At 37.9% G+C, this 17,777-nt stretch overlaps 1 protein-coding gene across 1 annotated transcript in view; it reads left to right on the top strand.

Moving 5' to 3' along the window:
* Window positions 1-16,704, top strand: part of rbpjb (recombination signal binding protein for immunoglobulin kappa J region b) — a 44,148-nt gene extending 27,444 nt beyond the window's left edge. Inside the window, exons 3-11 of the mRNA XM_066681447.1 lie at window positions 6,839-6,934; window positions 10,016-10,181; window positions 10,600-10,774; window positions 11,809-11,946; window positions 12,283-12,395; window positions 12,990-13,130; window positions 14,293-14,448; window positions 14,788-14,891; window positions 15,605-16,704. Of these exons, the coding sequence (XP_066537544.1) occupies window positions 6,839-6,934; window positions 10,016-10,181; window positions 10,600-10,774; window positions 11,809-11,946; window positions 12,283-12,395; window positions 12,990-13,130; window positions 14,293-14,448; window positions 14,788-14,891; window positions 15,605-15,932 (1,417 nt within the window). The 3' untranslated portion in view covers window positions 15,933-16,704. The remainder of the gene's footprint in view (window positions 1-6,838; window positions 6,935-10,015; window positions 10,182-10,599; window positions 10,775-11,808; window positions 11,947-12,282; window positions 12,396-12,989; window positions 13,131-14,292; window positions 14,449-14,787; window positions 14,892-15,604) is intronic.
* Window positions 16,705-17,777: the final 1,073 nt, after the last annotated feature.

Here is a 17,777-nt window from a genome sequence, read left to right as displayed (position 1 = left end):
AACAATATGGGCATGTAAGGAAACCAACGAAAGGTGTTCAAGAGCCTCTGTATACATGGAGGTAAACAGGGTGAGGACACTCACTTCGCCTGTTTTAGTTGGTGTTAGTTAACGTTAGCTTGACTTGCTAAACTCGGTGGCTCAGATTATACTCGGCTACGTAGCTGCATTACGGAGGTTTATAGTGTCGGATGAATTCGAGTTCGACTTCGATCACATTTACAAGAATATCGGTACCTCTAAATTTGAGTTTGGCTTATTGCTAGGCTATTGTCATGAATAATGTTGGTTATTTAGCTAGCTAGATACTGTCATAACGGTGTTTTACCGCGGCGTTGTTCAACTGTTGTCCAACAGTGACGTCACTGTGGCGTTCAAGAATTTCCGTAGCGAGCTCGGGATTTTCAATCAATTAAATAAAATTGTCAGTTTTAAAGCAAATTAAGCATGCTATTTTCATTTTAATTCATACTTATATATGTCAGTAACTAAAATAATAATGTGAAATATTCATGGAGGTCCATTAAGTGGTGCTTAGCCTTTAATTTATCGATTATTAATATCTGTATTGTCTACTCCGTGGTGCTAATTATCGCCTATTGTATCGGCCCAAATATCGAAATCTGTGTAACCCTATCATACACTGCAGTGCTGCTGAGGTTTTTAAACCCTTCAGTATCACTGCTGGATTGAGTATGGTCCACCAACCAAAATATTCACCCAGTTTCTTGTTAGCCTTTTTACGTGACCATTGGTGACTAGAAGACAACCGACACAAACTGTGCAGTAACAAGTTTGTTCTGTAATTGTAGAACTAAAAAGTGCATCAGTATGGAACATCAAATTGATAAAATGGACAGTGAATTCACAACATTAAGAAATTTAAATGCAGAACACAAGTGATGAGGATGATGTTTTAATAGAGATATCTAGAAGGCCTCTCCATTGTTTTCCGACATATTTTTAATGATTCTAAAGTTGTCTGCTTGACTGCTTGCTTTTGTTTATCCCACCCTGTACTATGTTTATAATATAAGTATTTTCAGACTTTTTGGTTTGCCAATTAAAATATTTTTTTCCCAATTGTGCAGAAGTGAAAATGATTTGTTGCATGAACAGAAGGAATTTATAAGTGTTATATGCGTGCATGCAGATGGCTTTGGCCCTCTGTGTCTTTTCCGTGAGGGAACTGTTAGTTGAGCCCAGTGCATGTGGTTTTTGTCTACAGCATATGAAGTCACATGCTCCCGTGGCTTCCCCTTTGCATGCAAGCAGTGTGTGCGCAGAGGCTAAGCCACAGAGTTGATCCTAAGGAGTGATAGACCACTTCTGTGGGATCACATGGTTTTGCAAAAAAAGACTTAGTAACGGCACAATTTTAAAAATGACCACCATGCATTTTTCAGTTGGATTTGAAAGAGGAGTTTTGAAGCAGTCAAATTTCCTTGCTTGGATAGGTGCCTTGTGTGTGATCTGGTGCAACCAGTCATGCGCAATAACACACGACACCAATACTTCCGCCTCGTGTATATGGCACAATGTGTGACCATAAAAAGCCCGAACAGATTCAAGTCATTTATTTCATAAATGTTGTATTTAGCTTGTCATATCAGAAAAGAAGAGCAATGTTTTAAATCTGTATGCTTAAACGTCCTAGTGCATAATGCATCTGTCTTGGAGACCTTCTTAAATCATATAATGCAAATAGATTTGGACTTAAATTTTTTTTTGACAAGGTCGTAGACCCTTCTCTGGATAAACTGTATGTCCTCTGGATAAACTTTGCAGTAAATCCTAATAAAGTCCAAGCTCAAATCTTGTGCTCTTTCGGAAAATCGGCTCAGTTTATTGCAGCACAATTCATCTTCCAGCTTTCATTTTTCTAACCTCAAAATCTAGGCAACTATATAGCTTGGAATACAAGTAATGCTGCAGTCGATATTGAGGAAGGGGGAGGGCTACTTAAAATACATGTCAGTATCTCCCAGTAAATCACATAACTGCAAATGCAAGATGAGATTTACAGCCATCTTTGCAACCTATCTAGTGTATTTAACATTTTGCTTTTTAATGGATGCACAATAAGCGAGCTTGGGCCTTTCAATGCTTACAAGGGCATGTGTTTGAGTGTTGCCGTCATTGGCATAGAAATAATTAAGAAATATGCTCAGTGCCTCAAAAGTCTTCTCATTAAATACACTTCAGTTCTGCACAGGCAAAATCGTACAGTGTATCAGACAAATCAGAAGACAGGCTTCAGGAGGATGGCATAATTCTTCTACAGGAAATAATCAGCGTTGTTTCGCCTTTGATGTGCTGTTTATTATTTGGTCCATTGCAGAAATATTGAGGAAATTGGTTATTAATATCACGATATGGAAGGTGTTTTTAATCCTGAGGTTCTCTGCTACACATTTATGTCAAAACCAATGGCTTAAATATCAGTCACCATTTTTATGCCAATATTTTTAGTGAAGTTAAGATTAATATAAAATAAACCACAAGTAACCATGTGATGCTTTCATTTCATTACTTGGAAGGAGTGTTCTTCCTAGGGAGGAAGGAACACCCATTATTTTTGATAAAATGACTGTAATGCACAGCTGCAAGTGGCTTCCACTGTTTAAATAATAGCAACAATAAAACAACTTTTCTTAAACATATGATACTTGCAGTTATAGATTGCTGAAGGAAAATAGAATCTTTCAGTTGCCCATCGTTATCACACCAGATTTCCACTGCAGTGATAATGCTTAGTTTTGGTAGAAGCTCAGTGTAATTTCCTGTGTTGTATTAGCATCAAGCACTAATAGCACATCTATTTACCCACTCTGGGTTTAATACTCAGTTTAAGTACTACTTAAAATAACATGGACCCTATCTCCCCCTTTCTTACACACATCAGCCAATAATAATGAAAATGACACTTGTTTCTGCATTTATTTTCCATTATATCATTTGATCATATTGGTGCACTTTGTAGTTGTATGATTCCAGACTAAAGACAATCTGTTGCTCTGCATACTTTGTTACCTCCTTTTCACCATGTTCTTATTGGTCAGTACCACCACAGAGCATGTCATTGTTACAGTGCTGTTACTGTACTGTGCTCGTATGAGTGGATCAGACACAGCAGTGTCATTGCAGGACCAAGAATCAAAAATATATAGCTAACAGCATTTTGTAAACAATGTCCTATGACCACTAATGAATGAATAGCTAACACACACTGTGCTGCTGCTCTCACATTGCATCCATAAGGTAGAACAACAATGTCGGTGCATCTTATGCAGTGGTCAAAGCATGGGCACAGTATTTAAAAAGTACAGCAGCAGTGTGCTTTCTGTTTCAAGCTATAGGCGATTTGTGAATATTGTGTTTTTATGCATCATTTGGATGAAAATGCTGAATCCTTTGTCTTAAAAACAAAATTTTGAATGAAATAAAGTACAGTTTATAAATGATGACTGAATGGTAATGGAGGAGAGGTGTACCTTGGTTGTCTTTAAGAGAATTTATTAAGAAAGTAAGTTTTCAGAACCTCGAGTTTTAGGAAAACCTGTTGTCGGTGGTCCATAAGATAACATGACAACTCATTCACAGCGCAATGGTTTTAGTTACATGGTGTGTTAATACAGAAGGGCTATTTGCTGTATTATGGTTGTTATAGGTGTGTGTGTGTGTGTGCGCCTTTGATGCTTTAGGCCAGTCCAGTATGGGTTACTGTTGTGCTGTGACTCTTGCACCTCTCTCTCACCTCTTCCTCTTTCCCTTCTTCCCTCCCTTCTTCTGTCTTCATGTCTGGGGGGTGGGGGGGGACATGATTTCCATAACAAAGGACTGTCTAACTTGAGCGTGTGGAGGACGTTTGTGAGGCAAGGGGAAGCAGACTGAGCGTGTGTGTGTGTGTGTAAGAGAGAGACCGGCCCCCACCATCGCTCTGTCTGTGTCCCTTCGAGCACTCTAGCGTGTCAGGTGTCACTGACATCTGTGCAAATGGAGCGTTTTGTGTGTGTGCATACTTGAGCATATTTAGCGGTGCATCTTGTGTATCTTTCTTTCTTACAAAGAATGTCAGTCATTTTTGCAGATTTTCTGCATTTTTCAGTATTTTTTGTTGTAGCGGGGGCTGTGTGGGTATGAAATGCTTTATGGAAACTACAGTGTGTAAGTAAGTTAAGCACATTATGAAGAATCTTTTAGCTTGGAAGAAGTGTTTTGCATATAGTGTTTCAACATAATACAACATTGGTTCTTTGTATGTAACCAGTTATCCAATTCAGGGTCACACTGGGTCTGAAGCCTACCCGGAATCACTGGGCGCAAGGCACATAACACAACAGGAAAGTTAAAAAAAATGTTGTTTTTAAAGCACTAGCTGAGATGATGTGAGCTAGATAAAACAAGGTTTGTTTTATTACCCCTCCTAATCATTCTCCTCAATGACCCTTGTCATCGCATAGATTTATTAAATTCTTATATTATAGGAAACTAATTACTGTGTTTTTGTGATAGAAAAAAACTCAACTTTGCATACAGTATGTACACCTTTTCTAGCCTACACTGCTATAGTCCCTCTGACGCATTATGAAGTTCTAAGGAGGGTTACAGCCAAAAGAATTCTTTTATCTTAGTTATAGCAACCAAAAACTGCCTGTTTAACTGTAATGGCGGAGAAGAGTTTTTAGTTCATAAAACTGTGCAAACATACCTAGTAGACCATAAACCTTTAATGGAATATATAAATAGAAAGTATTATATAGGCTAATGAAGGATAGGCCACTAGACATATTTGAGAAGATGTCTGGAAGTGTTAATGTTACTTGTGTTAATTATTGTATTAATGTCATTAGTATTTCTTGAAATATTAGTATATTTCTAAGTGAACACAAATGTATAATGAACAGATAAATAGGTTTTTAAATATAATGTATTTTAATGTACTGTTTGTGCAGAGCCTTCACATTAAGTGAAAGATTATTAAGTATATTTATGCAGGGCTGTTTTTAGTTAGTCAACTGAAGTAATTTGGAACACTGATCTTATAACATTTGACACGAAATCAGAATTCTTGGGTTATGAGCTAAGAAGTTTTGGATTCTCTCTCTCTCTCTCTTGCTCTGTCTCTTTCTCTCTTTCGCTCTCTCTCTCTCTCTTGCTTGCACTCTCACACACATACATACAACGATGCTCGATGTTGTCCTTTTGCCCTCTTAATTATACCCCCACTCCCAACACACACACACGCGCAAACACATTTTTTTTTTCTCTTAAAGACCCCCAGCTGTTGAGGTTGAGGTTCTTGGCCATGGTGTTCGTATGCTCTCTGCAAGCAACACATACTTCTGCTCACTAGAGAATTGGCTAATCAAAGCTGGGCCTGTGTTTCGAGTCAAGCTCTTGAGGTTTGGGCTATAAAGCACATAGAGTCTTTCCGCAGGCTCGCTCTCTTTTAACAGATTTGCTGGACAGCCTAGGACATGTCTCATGTGCTAGCATTAAGATGAACAGAAATTAATCTCTCTTTTGGAAGACGTTAGCAAAGCTGAGGCACTCATTAAAGGCGCTAGAGTGTTTGTTTCATTATGAAATGTCTACGATTTAATTTTTTTGTGAAAAGTCAATTTTGGAGGTTTCCAGTTACTCCACATGTAGTCAGTCATGTTTGGAATCCAAGAAATGATTCCTTAGTCTAGCAATGGAGCCATAATGTTAACAAGCTCTAGAAGCAGTTGCCTTAGAGTTACTGGAAATACATACGTAAAACTTCTCTCAGCCAACGCAGACTAAATGCAGGAGTTTATTAATGTCATGTTTAATGAGTGTCAGTGTTTAAGGACAAAGTATGACTTGCTGTAAAGTACAAAAATGAACCAAAGTACACTTTGTAGCTGAATCTCAAGGGGAGGAATATTAGACAACTGGTGCTTATTTATTCTATTATCTGAGTGAAGATATATGTTCTTAAAGAGAAACATCTGTGTGACCAGTCTGTGTTATCTTAAAGAAAACCTGGATGCAGTTTCATTGAGTGGAGATTAATTGTGGTGATGTATTTAAGCAAAGTATTGTACTTTATTAACATGCATGCATTAGCAACGTGAACTTAATGGCTCCAGTGCGAGACCTAAAATCAGAATTTGGACACTATGTATGTCTTGAATGATTGACTATATATGACTGACATGGAATATATCTATGCATTTTCAGTAATACATAAAAAACTGCTCCCTTAAACCTTAGAATTTAAGAGGGATCATTTTGTTGAACTGTATTATTCAGATGGAATTTTGTATAGTGTTGGTGTCACACAGATCCAAGGATCTGGGGTTGGTGGTTTGTGGCCCACTTCGGGTCTGTGAAGAGTTTGGTGTGTTCTCCCGGTGTCTGCATGGGTTTCCTCCAGGTGCTCTGTTTTCCTCCCACGGTCCCAAAACACGTTGGTATCCATAGGTGTGAGTGTATAAGAATGTGTGACTGTGTGTCGCCCCGTGAAGGACTGGCGCCCCCTGTGTGTTCCTGGTCAGGTATATAACAGTCAGGTGTGTGTTCCTGACTTGCGCCCAGTGAATCCAAGTAGCCTCAGGACCCTGAACTGGATAAGCAGTTACAGAATGAATGAATGAATTTTGTAAGCTCAATAGAGGTGACATATTGAAAAACTTTTCTTTACCCACAACTTTACCAGTCAGTGACCACTCAAATGTGATTATGTTATTGATGCTGCTCTTTGAAATTTTCTAACAAGTACACTAATCTCTCTCTCTCTCTCTCTCTCTCTCTCTCTCTCTCTCTCTCTCTCTCTCTCCCCCCACCGTCTTCATTTGCCTCCCTCCAGAGAAGCAATGCGGAACTACCTGAAGGAGAGAGGAGATCAGACAGTTCTGATTCTACACGCTAAAGTTGCACAGAAATCATATGGCAATGAAAAAAGGTAAACGAGCTGCTGTGACAGATCCAGACAGGGTGAGGTGAGAGTGTGAATGAATTTCAGTCGGGATGGTTCTTGACATGCTTTCTGACCTCTCGTGCTCTCCGTCTCCCCAATGAGGAAGTGGAGAAAACTAGTTTTTTTTTTTTTGCCCAAGGGGACATTGGGAGAAAAAGGAGTTGAAAAGGTCTAAGAGTAATAAGAGAAGAGACCGTATGCAGTGAGGGAGTGTAGGAGAAAGAAAGGAAATGTTTGGTGGGGGATGAGAAAGAGAGGTGAGGAGAGATTGATCAGAGAGGAGTTAATGTCTGGGGAGTGCATGCTGTGGTTTGTTCTTGGCTGGCTTCTCTTGGCTGCAAATGTGTTTCCCTTGTGATCACACCAGAAGTGTCTCAGTGTTAATCCAGACTTTACAAACAGACCTAAGAAACAGCTGAGAGAAAGTGTGGAGGAGTGAATGCTGGTGGAGCAAACGGTTGAACACTTCAAATATTGGATGGTCAGTGGGATGGCCAGTTACATTACAGTAGACTCTACAAAATGATGGTCATTCATTATATTGGCTTTTGCATCATCATCATCATCATCATCATCATTATTATTATTATTATTATTATTATTATTATTATTATTATTAGTGAGTGTTCCAATATAAGAATTGTGGGCTGATGTCACTTGTTTTTCTTGTACATTGCTGCTGTTGGGTATTTTTTGGGTGTCTTGTTTTGACATTTTTGTGGTATGATAACCTAGTTAAAATTATCATGGTTTCACAGGATCATATTTTTATGCAGCTGTTTAAAACATCCACAAATGCCTTTTTTAAAAAAAAAGAACATTGTGTAATTGAATAGTTCTAAATAATTACATTCTTTCTAAAAGCATAATTCTCCTAAAATAATGAAAACAGTTTTCAAGTCAGTTTAGTGTCAGACAAAACTAGTAGGATGTGAAACCAGACACTGACAACACACTAAGTAGCAGTTTACAGATTGTGTTGTTTCCCTTTTCTCCAAAAAAGCCTAAAATTTGTTTGAATAAAGTCCTCTGTCATAGACTCAGACTTTATTATGACTCATTAATGATTTGTTTACCCCTTTTCCCTTTTGTGTGTGTGAGGATAGTTTCAGACTGACTAAGCTGTGTGTGGGTTTACTGCACTTGGATTTGAAACCAGCCTCATCAGTGTTGTCCCCTTTTTTCAATTTTTTTTCTTGATTTTTCTTTTAAACTTCGCTGTTTGCAAAGTGGTGGCAGGCTTACCCCACCCCAGGCATGTGATGACACTGCTAGTGTTGCACATGGCTGTATTAACATATGATTTTAATCACAGCGGAGAAGTTTCCATTTTTTAAGGTTTTTCTTAGTTATCACATCATTATTTCCCCCACAAGATCCTGGTTGGCCAGTGAAGAGAGTATGTTGATGCTATTAGATGAGGAATGGCTGACAGAATCTCGGCTAAATGATTTATGGAGGACTGTTTGTGTATATTGGACTGAGCTTTTCGGTTTGCCTAGGATGATGTCTATTTTGCCAGTGTGGTTGGCTGAATTTTGCAAATGTATGAGGGAGAATGCTGCCATCTACTGGAGACATGAAGCAAATGGAATGGGTTCTGTGAGGTAGTCATACTAAACCAACAAACTATAAAAATAAATACTTAAATTAAATAAAAGGGTAAAAAAATATATAGCATAAAATGACAAACATAAAAATTCAACAATACTGTGTGTTATTGGATAAAGACGTACATGGTGTATCAGTAAAAATATCCCTCATATTATTCTTAAAATTGGAAATTGAAGTAAAGGACTACAAATGTCTGTTGAAATGTGTTCCAGCTGTATGCAGCCATAATACGTGTTTGTTTTAGGGATATTAATTTTGGTGTAACAGGAAGTGCGGGTGTTTAAATAATATTGGCTTTATTAGAGTTTGTAAGTATGGTGGGGTCTGTTCTAGAAGGGTATTATAAATTTACATAAACCAGTGTATTTTATAACGGGTGTGTAAAGAGGGTCAAATAACCAAGTATAGAGAGTGGTGATGTGTCCTGTGTGGGGCAACTGTAGCAAAGGAAATAGCAGAGTGATAAATTACATCCAGCCTCTGAAGCGCACTTTTACGTGGCACTCTATACACTGCACCACTGTAAGCAAACAGATGAAGAATAGTCATTTGAGTGATTTTGGCAGCGTGAAAGACGTTTATCAGTATGAGTAGGGAATTATAGAGCACTGCCTAACCAATTTACTAAGTGTTTATATGATGTGACATGTTCCAGGATAGCTTTCTCATTTTTGGTCAATTTATAAGTGGGGGGTAATCAGCATTTTTCCCACCAAACTATAAGAACTTGATCTTTAAGATGTTTAATGACAATTTAAGATAGGCAAAACCTTTTTAAAACTGGAGAAATCTATCCTGGAGTGCTGACAGTAAGGATTATTTGTGAGCCTTATTCTGCACTGTTTTCAGGCAGCTCTTTTATACTTGCACATACAGTCTGCACTTGCACATATCATTTATTCATTTTAAACATGATTTTACACTACACCAAAAAGCTAGCATTAGTCATAGTATTTTCAGTATGGGCCAAGGCAGATACCTCATATTTTTCATATTGAGATTTACTAATACTGATACTAACAGGTAAATGTTTACCTAAAATGTATTCTAGAAATACACTGTATAAATTATATTTAAATACACTTGCCCATGTTCTGTTTTGTAGGTGGCATGTATTTAATATATACACCTGGAGGTATCTTAATATATATGCCTGGGACCAGAGTTTCACATACGACCCTTTCCAGTGCATCACACTCCCCCACAGACTTGCTGTGTTCCCTTCACCTCCCCCGTGTCGTCTAATGCACAAGACTCACCAAGACCTACTTACCATCTGTTATATACCTGACCTTGACTACTTGACTATACATGCCTTTGTTATGAATTAATAAACATTTATAATGCCTCATCTGAGAGTGGTCATACTTTTAAGTTACTTAGTATTTTATACTAGTTTTGCAGAGGTCAAACTAATGATCTGAATACATAACTGGATGTGTATGTGTGTAGGTTCTTCTGTCCTCCTCCGTGTGTGTACTTGATGGGTTGTGGCTGGAAGAAGAAGCGGGAGCAGATGGAGAGAGATGGCTGCTCAGAGCAGGAGTCTCAGCCTTGTGCCTTCATTGGCATCGGCAACAGTGACCAGGAGATGCAGCAACTCAACCTGGAGGGGAAGGTTGGACATGCACACGCACGCACACATACACACACACACACACACACACACACACACAAAAAATAGAGTATCCAGGCCTCTTAGGGAGCTGAAGGAGCAGCTATCATGTGTATCAGGTGTTACATCCTAATGTCACTTTTTGAGTTGTCTCAAAGTCTAGACCTCTGGTTATCATGAGAGAGTATGGTGGAATGTATTGCTTATAAATAATAAGTCATAAATAATCTACTGTAACTTTTCCCCTTACTTTAAATGTGGTTAATTAGCCAAAACCTGTAACCAAACGTATCCCTTTTAGTTTTGTTAAGCGTCATGAGTCTAACAAGTTAGGCCAGTGATTATCTGACTGATACCTACTTCTATGTAATACGTTTGTTATGCATATTTCTTATATTTTTTTAACTACAATCTCCCACAGAACTACTGCACAGCCAAAACTTTGTACATATCAGACTCGGACAAACGCAAGCATTTCATGCTGTCAGTGCGAATGCTGTATGGCAACAGCGCCAACATTGGAGTGTTCCTCAGCAAACGCATCAAGGTCATCTCCAAGCCTTCCAAAAAGAAGCAATCGCTGAAGAACGCAGACTGTGAGTGTGGAACCCTCCACAGAACAGTACACACACAACCACAGACACTCACATGCAGATCTTTTTAATATGCCTGTGTTTCTGGAAGGGAGTATACAGGTTAGAAATATTCAAACGCTTTGTACTGGGCTTTCAGTTTTTCTATGTTTGCTATACTATATGTGAGAGTTTGGCAGGAAAAATATTAAGAAAAAAATGAAGTGCACATTTAATCATAGCACAGATAGGAGAAGAATATTTCCAACATTCTACTCATTGTTAGACTCTATCTAGGTAATTTTACACCCTAGGCTCCCTGTAGGGGGAGACACAGCTTCCACTTAATCAGCTACTTCAGGGGTTTCCAGAGATTCTCTACATAAGAGTATTTTTGTGCCCCCCTCTCCATCACACACACATCTTTTGATTCTAAACAGCACTAGAATGAATTTTAACCATTAAAAAAATGATCAAACACAACAAAAAGTGACAAATTGCCATTACAGTGGAATTATTACAAGACATACATTATGCATCTAATTCATTTGTTTTGCTGTGCAACATTTACTGAATTGTCTATTTAATAATTTTTTTTTTCATTACATTCTTGTCCTTGTCTCAATTTTAAGGCGCCTGAGAAGTAGCTCAAAACATGTTTCGCCTTGCTGTACTACTCGTTATATATATATAATCACAATAAATTATTATTTTAACTGAATCATTTCAAATGACTATGCATTAATAAACAGCCTTAAGTTAGACGTTGTGGACTTCAAAAACAAAACATTTTTAGAGGCATATTTTCTTTGACAGGGAAAATGGACTTGGCTCTACTAGCCTGTTTATTTTTACTAGCCCTTAATGAACTCTAAGATGATACTTTAAAATTTGCTGTGTTGCGCTCTCATTCTTTTATTATAACTTCACTTGAAATAAAGAGTTATCTCACTCAGAGTCACTGTTAATATTTGATGGCATCTGAAAATACCAGGCTAACTTTTAATGACTTCCTGTCTGATCTCTCTCTCTCTCACTCTGGGTTTTGGTATGTGTAGTGTGCATAGCATCAGGAACAAAAGTGGCACTGTTTAACAGACTGCGCTCTCAGACGGTCAGCACACGATACCTGCATGTGGAGGGAGGAAACTTTCATGCCAGCTCCCAGCAGTGGGGAGCCTTCTATATTCATCTGTGTAGGTCTCTCTCTCTCTCTCTCTCACTCTCTCACTCTCTCACTCTCTCACTCTCTCACTCACTCACACACACACACACACACACACACACACACACACACACACACACACAGACACAGACACACCAAAGTAACATGCAATAGTGCATTAATATTACACAAATATAATGCAAAGACACATTTTTTTACCCATTGGGCATGATATGTTTAAAAGTTAAACAACCTGTTCCCGCTCAGCAATACCTACACACAAGACTTCAAACATCTTAATCATACAGATAGAGCACGTAGAAAAATACTTCTGCACATTGTGATTCCCAGTCTGTGTGTTTTCCAGTGGATGATGAGGAGTCAGAGGGAGAAGAGTTCACTGTGCGTGATGGGTATATTCACTACGGCCAAACCGTAAAACTGGTTTGCTCCGTCACAGGAATGGCCTTGCCTCGACTGGTACATCCCGACTTACTGTCTGCATTTCTTTCTCTTTTCTCTTTTTATTTGTCAGTCACTCATGTTTGTGTCTCTTTGTGTTCTATTTTACTGTCGGAATATTGTCCTCTCTTCATCACTTTTTATTTAAAATTTTTTATTAATGTTGTACTTGAATAATCACTTGCCGCTGGGTTTCACACAATAAACACATAATGAGGGGAGGGACATACTGACACATGCTAGAGGAGAATTTAATCTTATTGGTCAATAAATTAATCATAGGAAAATGGACGTTTCAACAACAGAGTGACACCAAACATGTAAGCAGATAAGTTTGATTAGTCACCAAAAATGAAGAGGGAGCTTTGTAAGGTAAAGCTCTGTCTCTTGACTGAAATCGCATTGTAGAATATGTCATTACTGAGTTATACACTGTGTTGCACTAGTACACTCACTGGAAGTGTAGTGAATAAAAACCATAAGCATATTGAATAAAAATAGCGCTGTTTTTGAACTCTGCCTGTCTCTGTCTCATTTGTTGTTAGGCCATGGTTCACAATCATTTTGCTGTCCAGATTGGATTAATGCACTCATGAATGTATTTTCCTATAGATCATCCGTAAGGTGGATAAGCAGACAGCCTTGTTGGATGCAGATGACCCTGTGTCTCAGCTCCATAAGTGTGCCTTCTACCTAAAGGACACTGAGAGGATGTACCTGTGCCTTTCTCAAGAGAGGATCATCCAATTTCAAGTGAGTGCACCTGAATAGAAACTTATGAAGTTGTAGAGTAACATAACCAACACTAATACTGCATGGACAAATACACATGAAGTAAGTGTGCACAGTTTATAATACCATTCACACTGCTACAAATGTGTGTGTGTGTGTGTGTGTGTATATATTGCTGTCAAAATTAATGCTTTAACACATATCAGCGCACACTGGAATATAACGTTATTTTTTGAAATGCAAATTAACAAATTTGGCCACATTTTCCTCCCCTAATTCACACTTTTTTATGCTGAAATATGTATTAAATATCATAACAAATTATGTTTCTGACACATCCTCCTCATCTCTTTCTTGCGCGCACACACTGCTTGTTTCCATTTTTAAGCATGCGAGTCCGCTATGTTTATTTTCACTATTAAAGCTTCTGTGTTCAATTATAAAGCTCTCCCTTAACATTCACTCAGCAAATTAAGAGACTCTAATTAAAAAAACCATTCAGACCACACTGAGAAAAAAAGGTTCCTCTCACCTGTTTTTGATTCATATCGCACTACACATGTATCTCTCAAAAGTACAAGGAAGTACTAGCATTTTAACTTTATTGTTCTGACTATATTTTCAAATTATTGTTAAATTGTGTTTTTCTTAAAATGATTTTATTATACATTTAAATATTATTAAAAACTTCAGCCATAAGGAAAGGCTTTGAAATAATTCAAGATTAATTTTAGAAATTGTCCAAGAAATCGATGAAAATAAAATATACAATTTATCAGAGAAGTAAGATTTTATTTGCTCAAAAAGCAAAAAAATAAAAAACCCTACAAACAACATTATTACTATAAGTAGCAATATTCTGTGAGTTTTACAGATGAATTATGACTTGTGTTAATTCCATTGTGCTTTATATTTAACAAATCTATATGATCAAGGAGAATATATAGAAACAAACATTGTTCTTCGCACTAGATCACAACACATTTCCAACATTTTGGCAAGGAAAACATTCTTTTAGTTTTAATATATTGTTTTTGTATTTATTGTAATTTTGTATAATTTTATACAAGTACCACATTTATGGAAAAGATAAACAATTTAAAATAATTATAATAATCTTAGGTGCCAAAGACTTTTGCAGTTATCTAAACTGTTCTGTGGGTGTTGGTGTGTTGGTTCTCAGGCCACTCCATGCCCAAAGGAACCAAATAAAGAGATGATCAACGATGGAGCCTCTTGGACAATCATCAGCACGGATAAAGCAGAATACACTTTTTATGAGGGAATGGGTCCTGTCCAGTCAGCTGTCACCCCTGTGCCTGTGGTTGAAAGCTTACAGGTATAAATCTCTCTCTCTCACTCTGTGTGTTGATCTGAGCCAGCCTCCTGTTTAGAGTTGCTGGAATGTACTATTTTTAATGCGTCTATGAAAATAGTGATTTATGAGTGATGGTTTTTGATAATAGTGTTTTTTTATGTCTTGGTCCTTTTTCTTTCTTATAGAATATTGAAATATTAAATTCACACAGTCTAGTATCTTTGAAAATTACAATGATCTAATTTTACAGCCCAAATGATCATACAAAAAGTAACTGTGTGTGTCTGTCTGTCTGTGTGTGTGTGTGTGTGTGTGTGTGTGTGTGTGTGTGTGTGGGTTTGTGCGTACCTGCATGCACAGCTGAACGGTGGAGGGGATGTAGCAATGCTGGAGTTAACAGGACAGAATTTTGCTCCAAACCTGCGTGTGTGGTTTGGAGATGTGGAAGCAGAAACCATGTATAGGTAGGAATGTGTTTGTTTTTTTTTATTCTCTCTCTCTCTCTCTTTCTCTCTCTCTCTCTCTCTCTCTCTCTCTCTCTCTCCCTTCTTGTTTTATAAACATCACATATGGGAAATCACATAAAACTGTTCCCATTGAGGTTTGATTGCCATAATATTATGAGAGGTCCAGGTCCTAATATAAAATCACTGGACTGATGAAGCCTTAAAAGCTTTTGGTGAAGGTGTGAGTGAAATGTAAGGATGGTGGTTTGCTGTGGACTCACTTTAGAGCAAGTGACAATAACCAGCAATGACAGTTTAAAGTTGGGCCACCTGAGTGTTTGATGACCACTTTGTGTCTCAGTACCTAGTGAGGTGACCACATCGACACTATCAAATGTTATATGTTTATACGTTTATTTCAGTTGTGTTTGGTCATTTTACATATTTTTGGCAGATCTGGCAGCCTTGAGCTTTTGTTTCAAATAGCCAAATGAGCACCTAACTTTAGCTTGTACTATAGCTGTAGCAGCTCTTGTTGAACTTGACTTCATGTGAAAAATTAGGAGTTGGAAGAAGATAGCGAATTTAACTGCTATCTAATGACAGTGAAAGCTTTTTAATGTTTGACGTCTGTTAATGTCTTACCTGTTAGACACTAAAGAAGTAAACTGCAAACAAAAATCATGCCAAGACTGTATTTGATGTAACTTATTGCTTGATTTGTACTACAGGTGTGGAGAGAGCATGCTTTGTGTAGTTCCGGATATTTCAGCATTTCGTGAGGGTTGGCGGTGGGTGCGGCAGCCTGTTCAAGTTCCAGTGACGCTGGTGAGGAACGACGGCATCATTTACTCTACCACACTGACCTTCACGTACACACCAGAGCCTGGGCCGAGACCACACTGCAGTGCAGCGGGAGCCATCCTGAGGTCCGGGAGCAGCAGCCTGCTGACAACCAGTGGAGGAGCGACACCAGACACAGCCACCTATGGCCCCAACAGCACACCAAATTCCGTCACAGCATCGTCCTCTAATGCCACAGCTGCCGTGGTCTCATAACCTAAACAGGAATACTCGAGAACTCGCCACATGGAGAAAAAACACATTATTAAAAAAAAAAAAAGACTACGAGACATACATTTTGCAAAAGTGCTGCATATTGATTTCAAACCCAGAAACCTTTGGTAAAGAGAAGACAGAAGAATACAGAAAAGGTTAAAAAAAAAAAACAGGATGTCCTCTTTGACTTGCTGCACTTTTCTGTAAGGAATACAAGTGTGTTTGTATGTGTGTGTGTGTGTGTGTGTGTGTGGATGGGTGGGTGGGTTGGTGGGTGCATGGTGCTTTGTGTAACAGACACAAGCCAGAAAGGCAGAAGGCACCTGCGCCCATCAACAAGAAGATGAGAAGAATCAACCCCATCAATGATACATCCTCCATGTACAAAATGTGCTTAAAGAAAGAAGTCCTATCCCTTCACCTTCTTTTTTTTATTTTAACTTCTTGCTTTCCTCGTTTGTGTGTTTGTGTGAAGGAGTGAGATGTGTCGTTGGCTATGGGTGGATCTGGACTCAATTGAGGGGGGGATCACATTCTTATTGTAAGAATTACATATAGTTTTTATGGACCAACGTTATTGTATAAGCTTTAGTAATGGTACATTTTTTCACCATAACTTTTCATTTGTATCAACCATATAGATGCTTTTGTTACCAAATAGATTCTGTTCCTGTTGTGAGCTTTTACACTTTTTTTGTTACTTTCTATTTGTTTGTTTGTTTCTCTCTCTCACTCTTTTTTCCTCATTAGGGATGGGTGCGTAGCAGGGTGTTGCCAGGCTTCTGTACAAAGCGTCTTTCATCTCCTCTGCAAGCAGATGCTTTTCAGCTGCTTGCTTGGAATTCTTCATTTTTGATAATTCCCAGTTTTTTTTAAATGGGATTTTCTTTTCTTTTTTATTAGATATTTTCTTTGGGATGATACTCAGAGGGTCTATTTTTATTGTTATTATAATTATTTTTTATTATTTTTTTTACAACGTCTTTGAAAAGAACAAAAAAGCTTTAAGCAATGCCTCTGCCTTGCCTGCAATATGATGTGAATATGCTTCCTTTAAGGATTTTGTAACGTGTGTCTAGGTAGCACAGGAAGAACAGTGTCATCTCTCTTCGACTCTTCCTGTTTAAAAACTATAAATCCACAAATGCATCACTTGCAATACAGGGGCCGGTAAAGTCGGTTTTGCATCACATTCACTCATCAGATACAAACTGTAGCTATAGAGTAGTGTACAGTAGTTGCACACACCGAGTGTACTTCACGTATCTGCAGTCTGAAGCAGTGTCGCTACATTTGAATCTTGGGTAGTAGGGCAGTGTTCATAAGTCTGTGATACCTACATAAGCCCTTCATGAACTACACAAATTGACATAAAATGTTTCCCAGTATGAATCATTTGTCATAAAGGTTTTTAATTTTAAATTTAAATTTTCAAGATTCTAATCCAATCCCCAATGACTTAAAAATTGCCATTAACTTAATATCAGAATCAGCCTTTATGACACATACCTATATAGTATTTATAAAAGTTTACGTAGCCGTATTATAATTGACATGCAGAGCATTTGTAAGTGCCATGTAGCCTTAAAAACACTGCCCTGCACTAGTCTCTACAGTTTTACTAACATGTATGTGTCATAAGTCATGTCTGAACCAGACATCGTCTTAGTGCTTTTGAAAAACAGAATTGTGGCGTTTTGTGAATAACACTTAAATCCCTATTCGTCTTCCTGTGCTTTGATTTATCAACACTTCCAATTTGTTTTGGAATATGACTGGATTATTATACTGGATTAAGTCATATCCTTCATTAGACGTGGCCTTACTGTAACAATGTAATTAGAG

Source organism: Hoplias malabaricus, chromosome 9 (assembly GCF_029633855.1).
Source record: "Hoplias malabaricus isolate fHopMal1 chromosome 9, fHopMal1.hap1, whole genome shotgun sequence".
Lineage (NCBI taxonomy): Eukaryota > Metazoa > Chordata > Actinopteri > Characiformes > Erythrinidae > Hoplias > Hoplias malabaricus.
The sequence above is the reverse complement of the archived record's forward strand: the minus strand, read 5'-3'. Positions and strand labels throughout refer to the sequence as shown.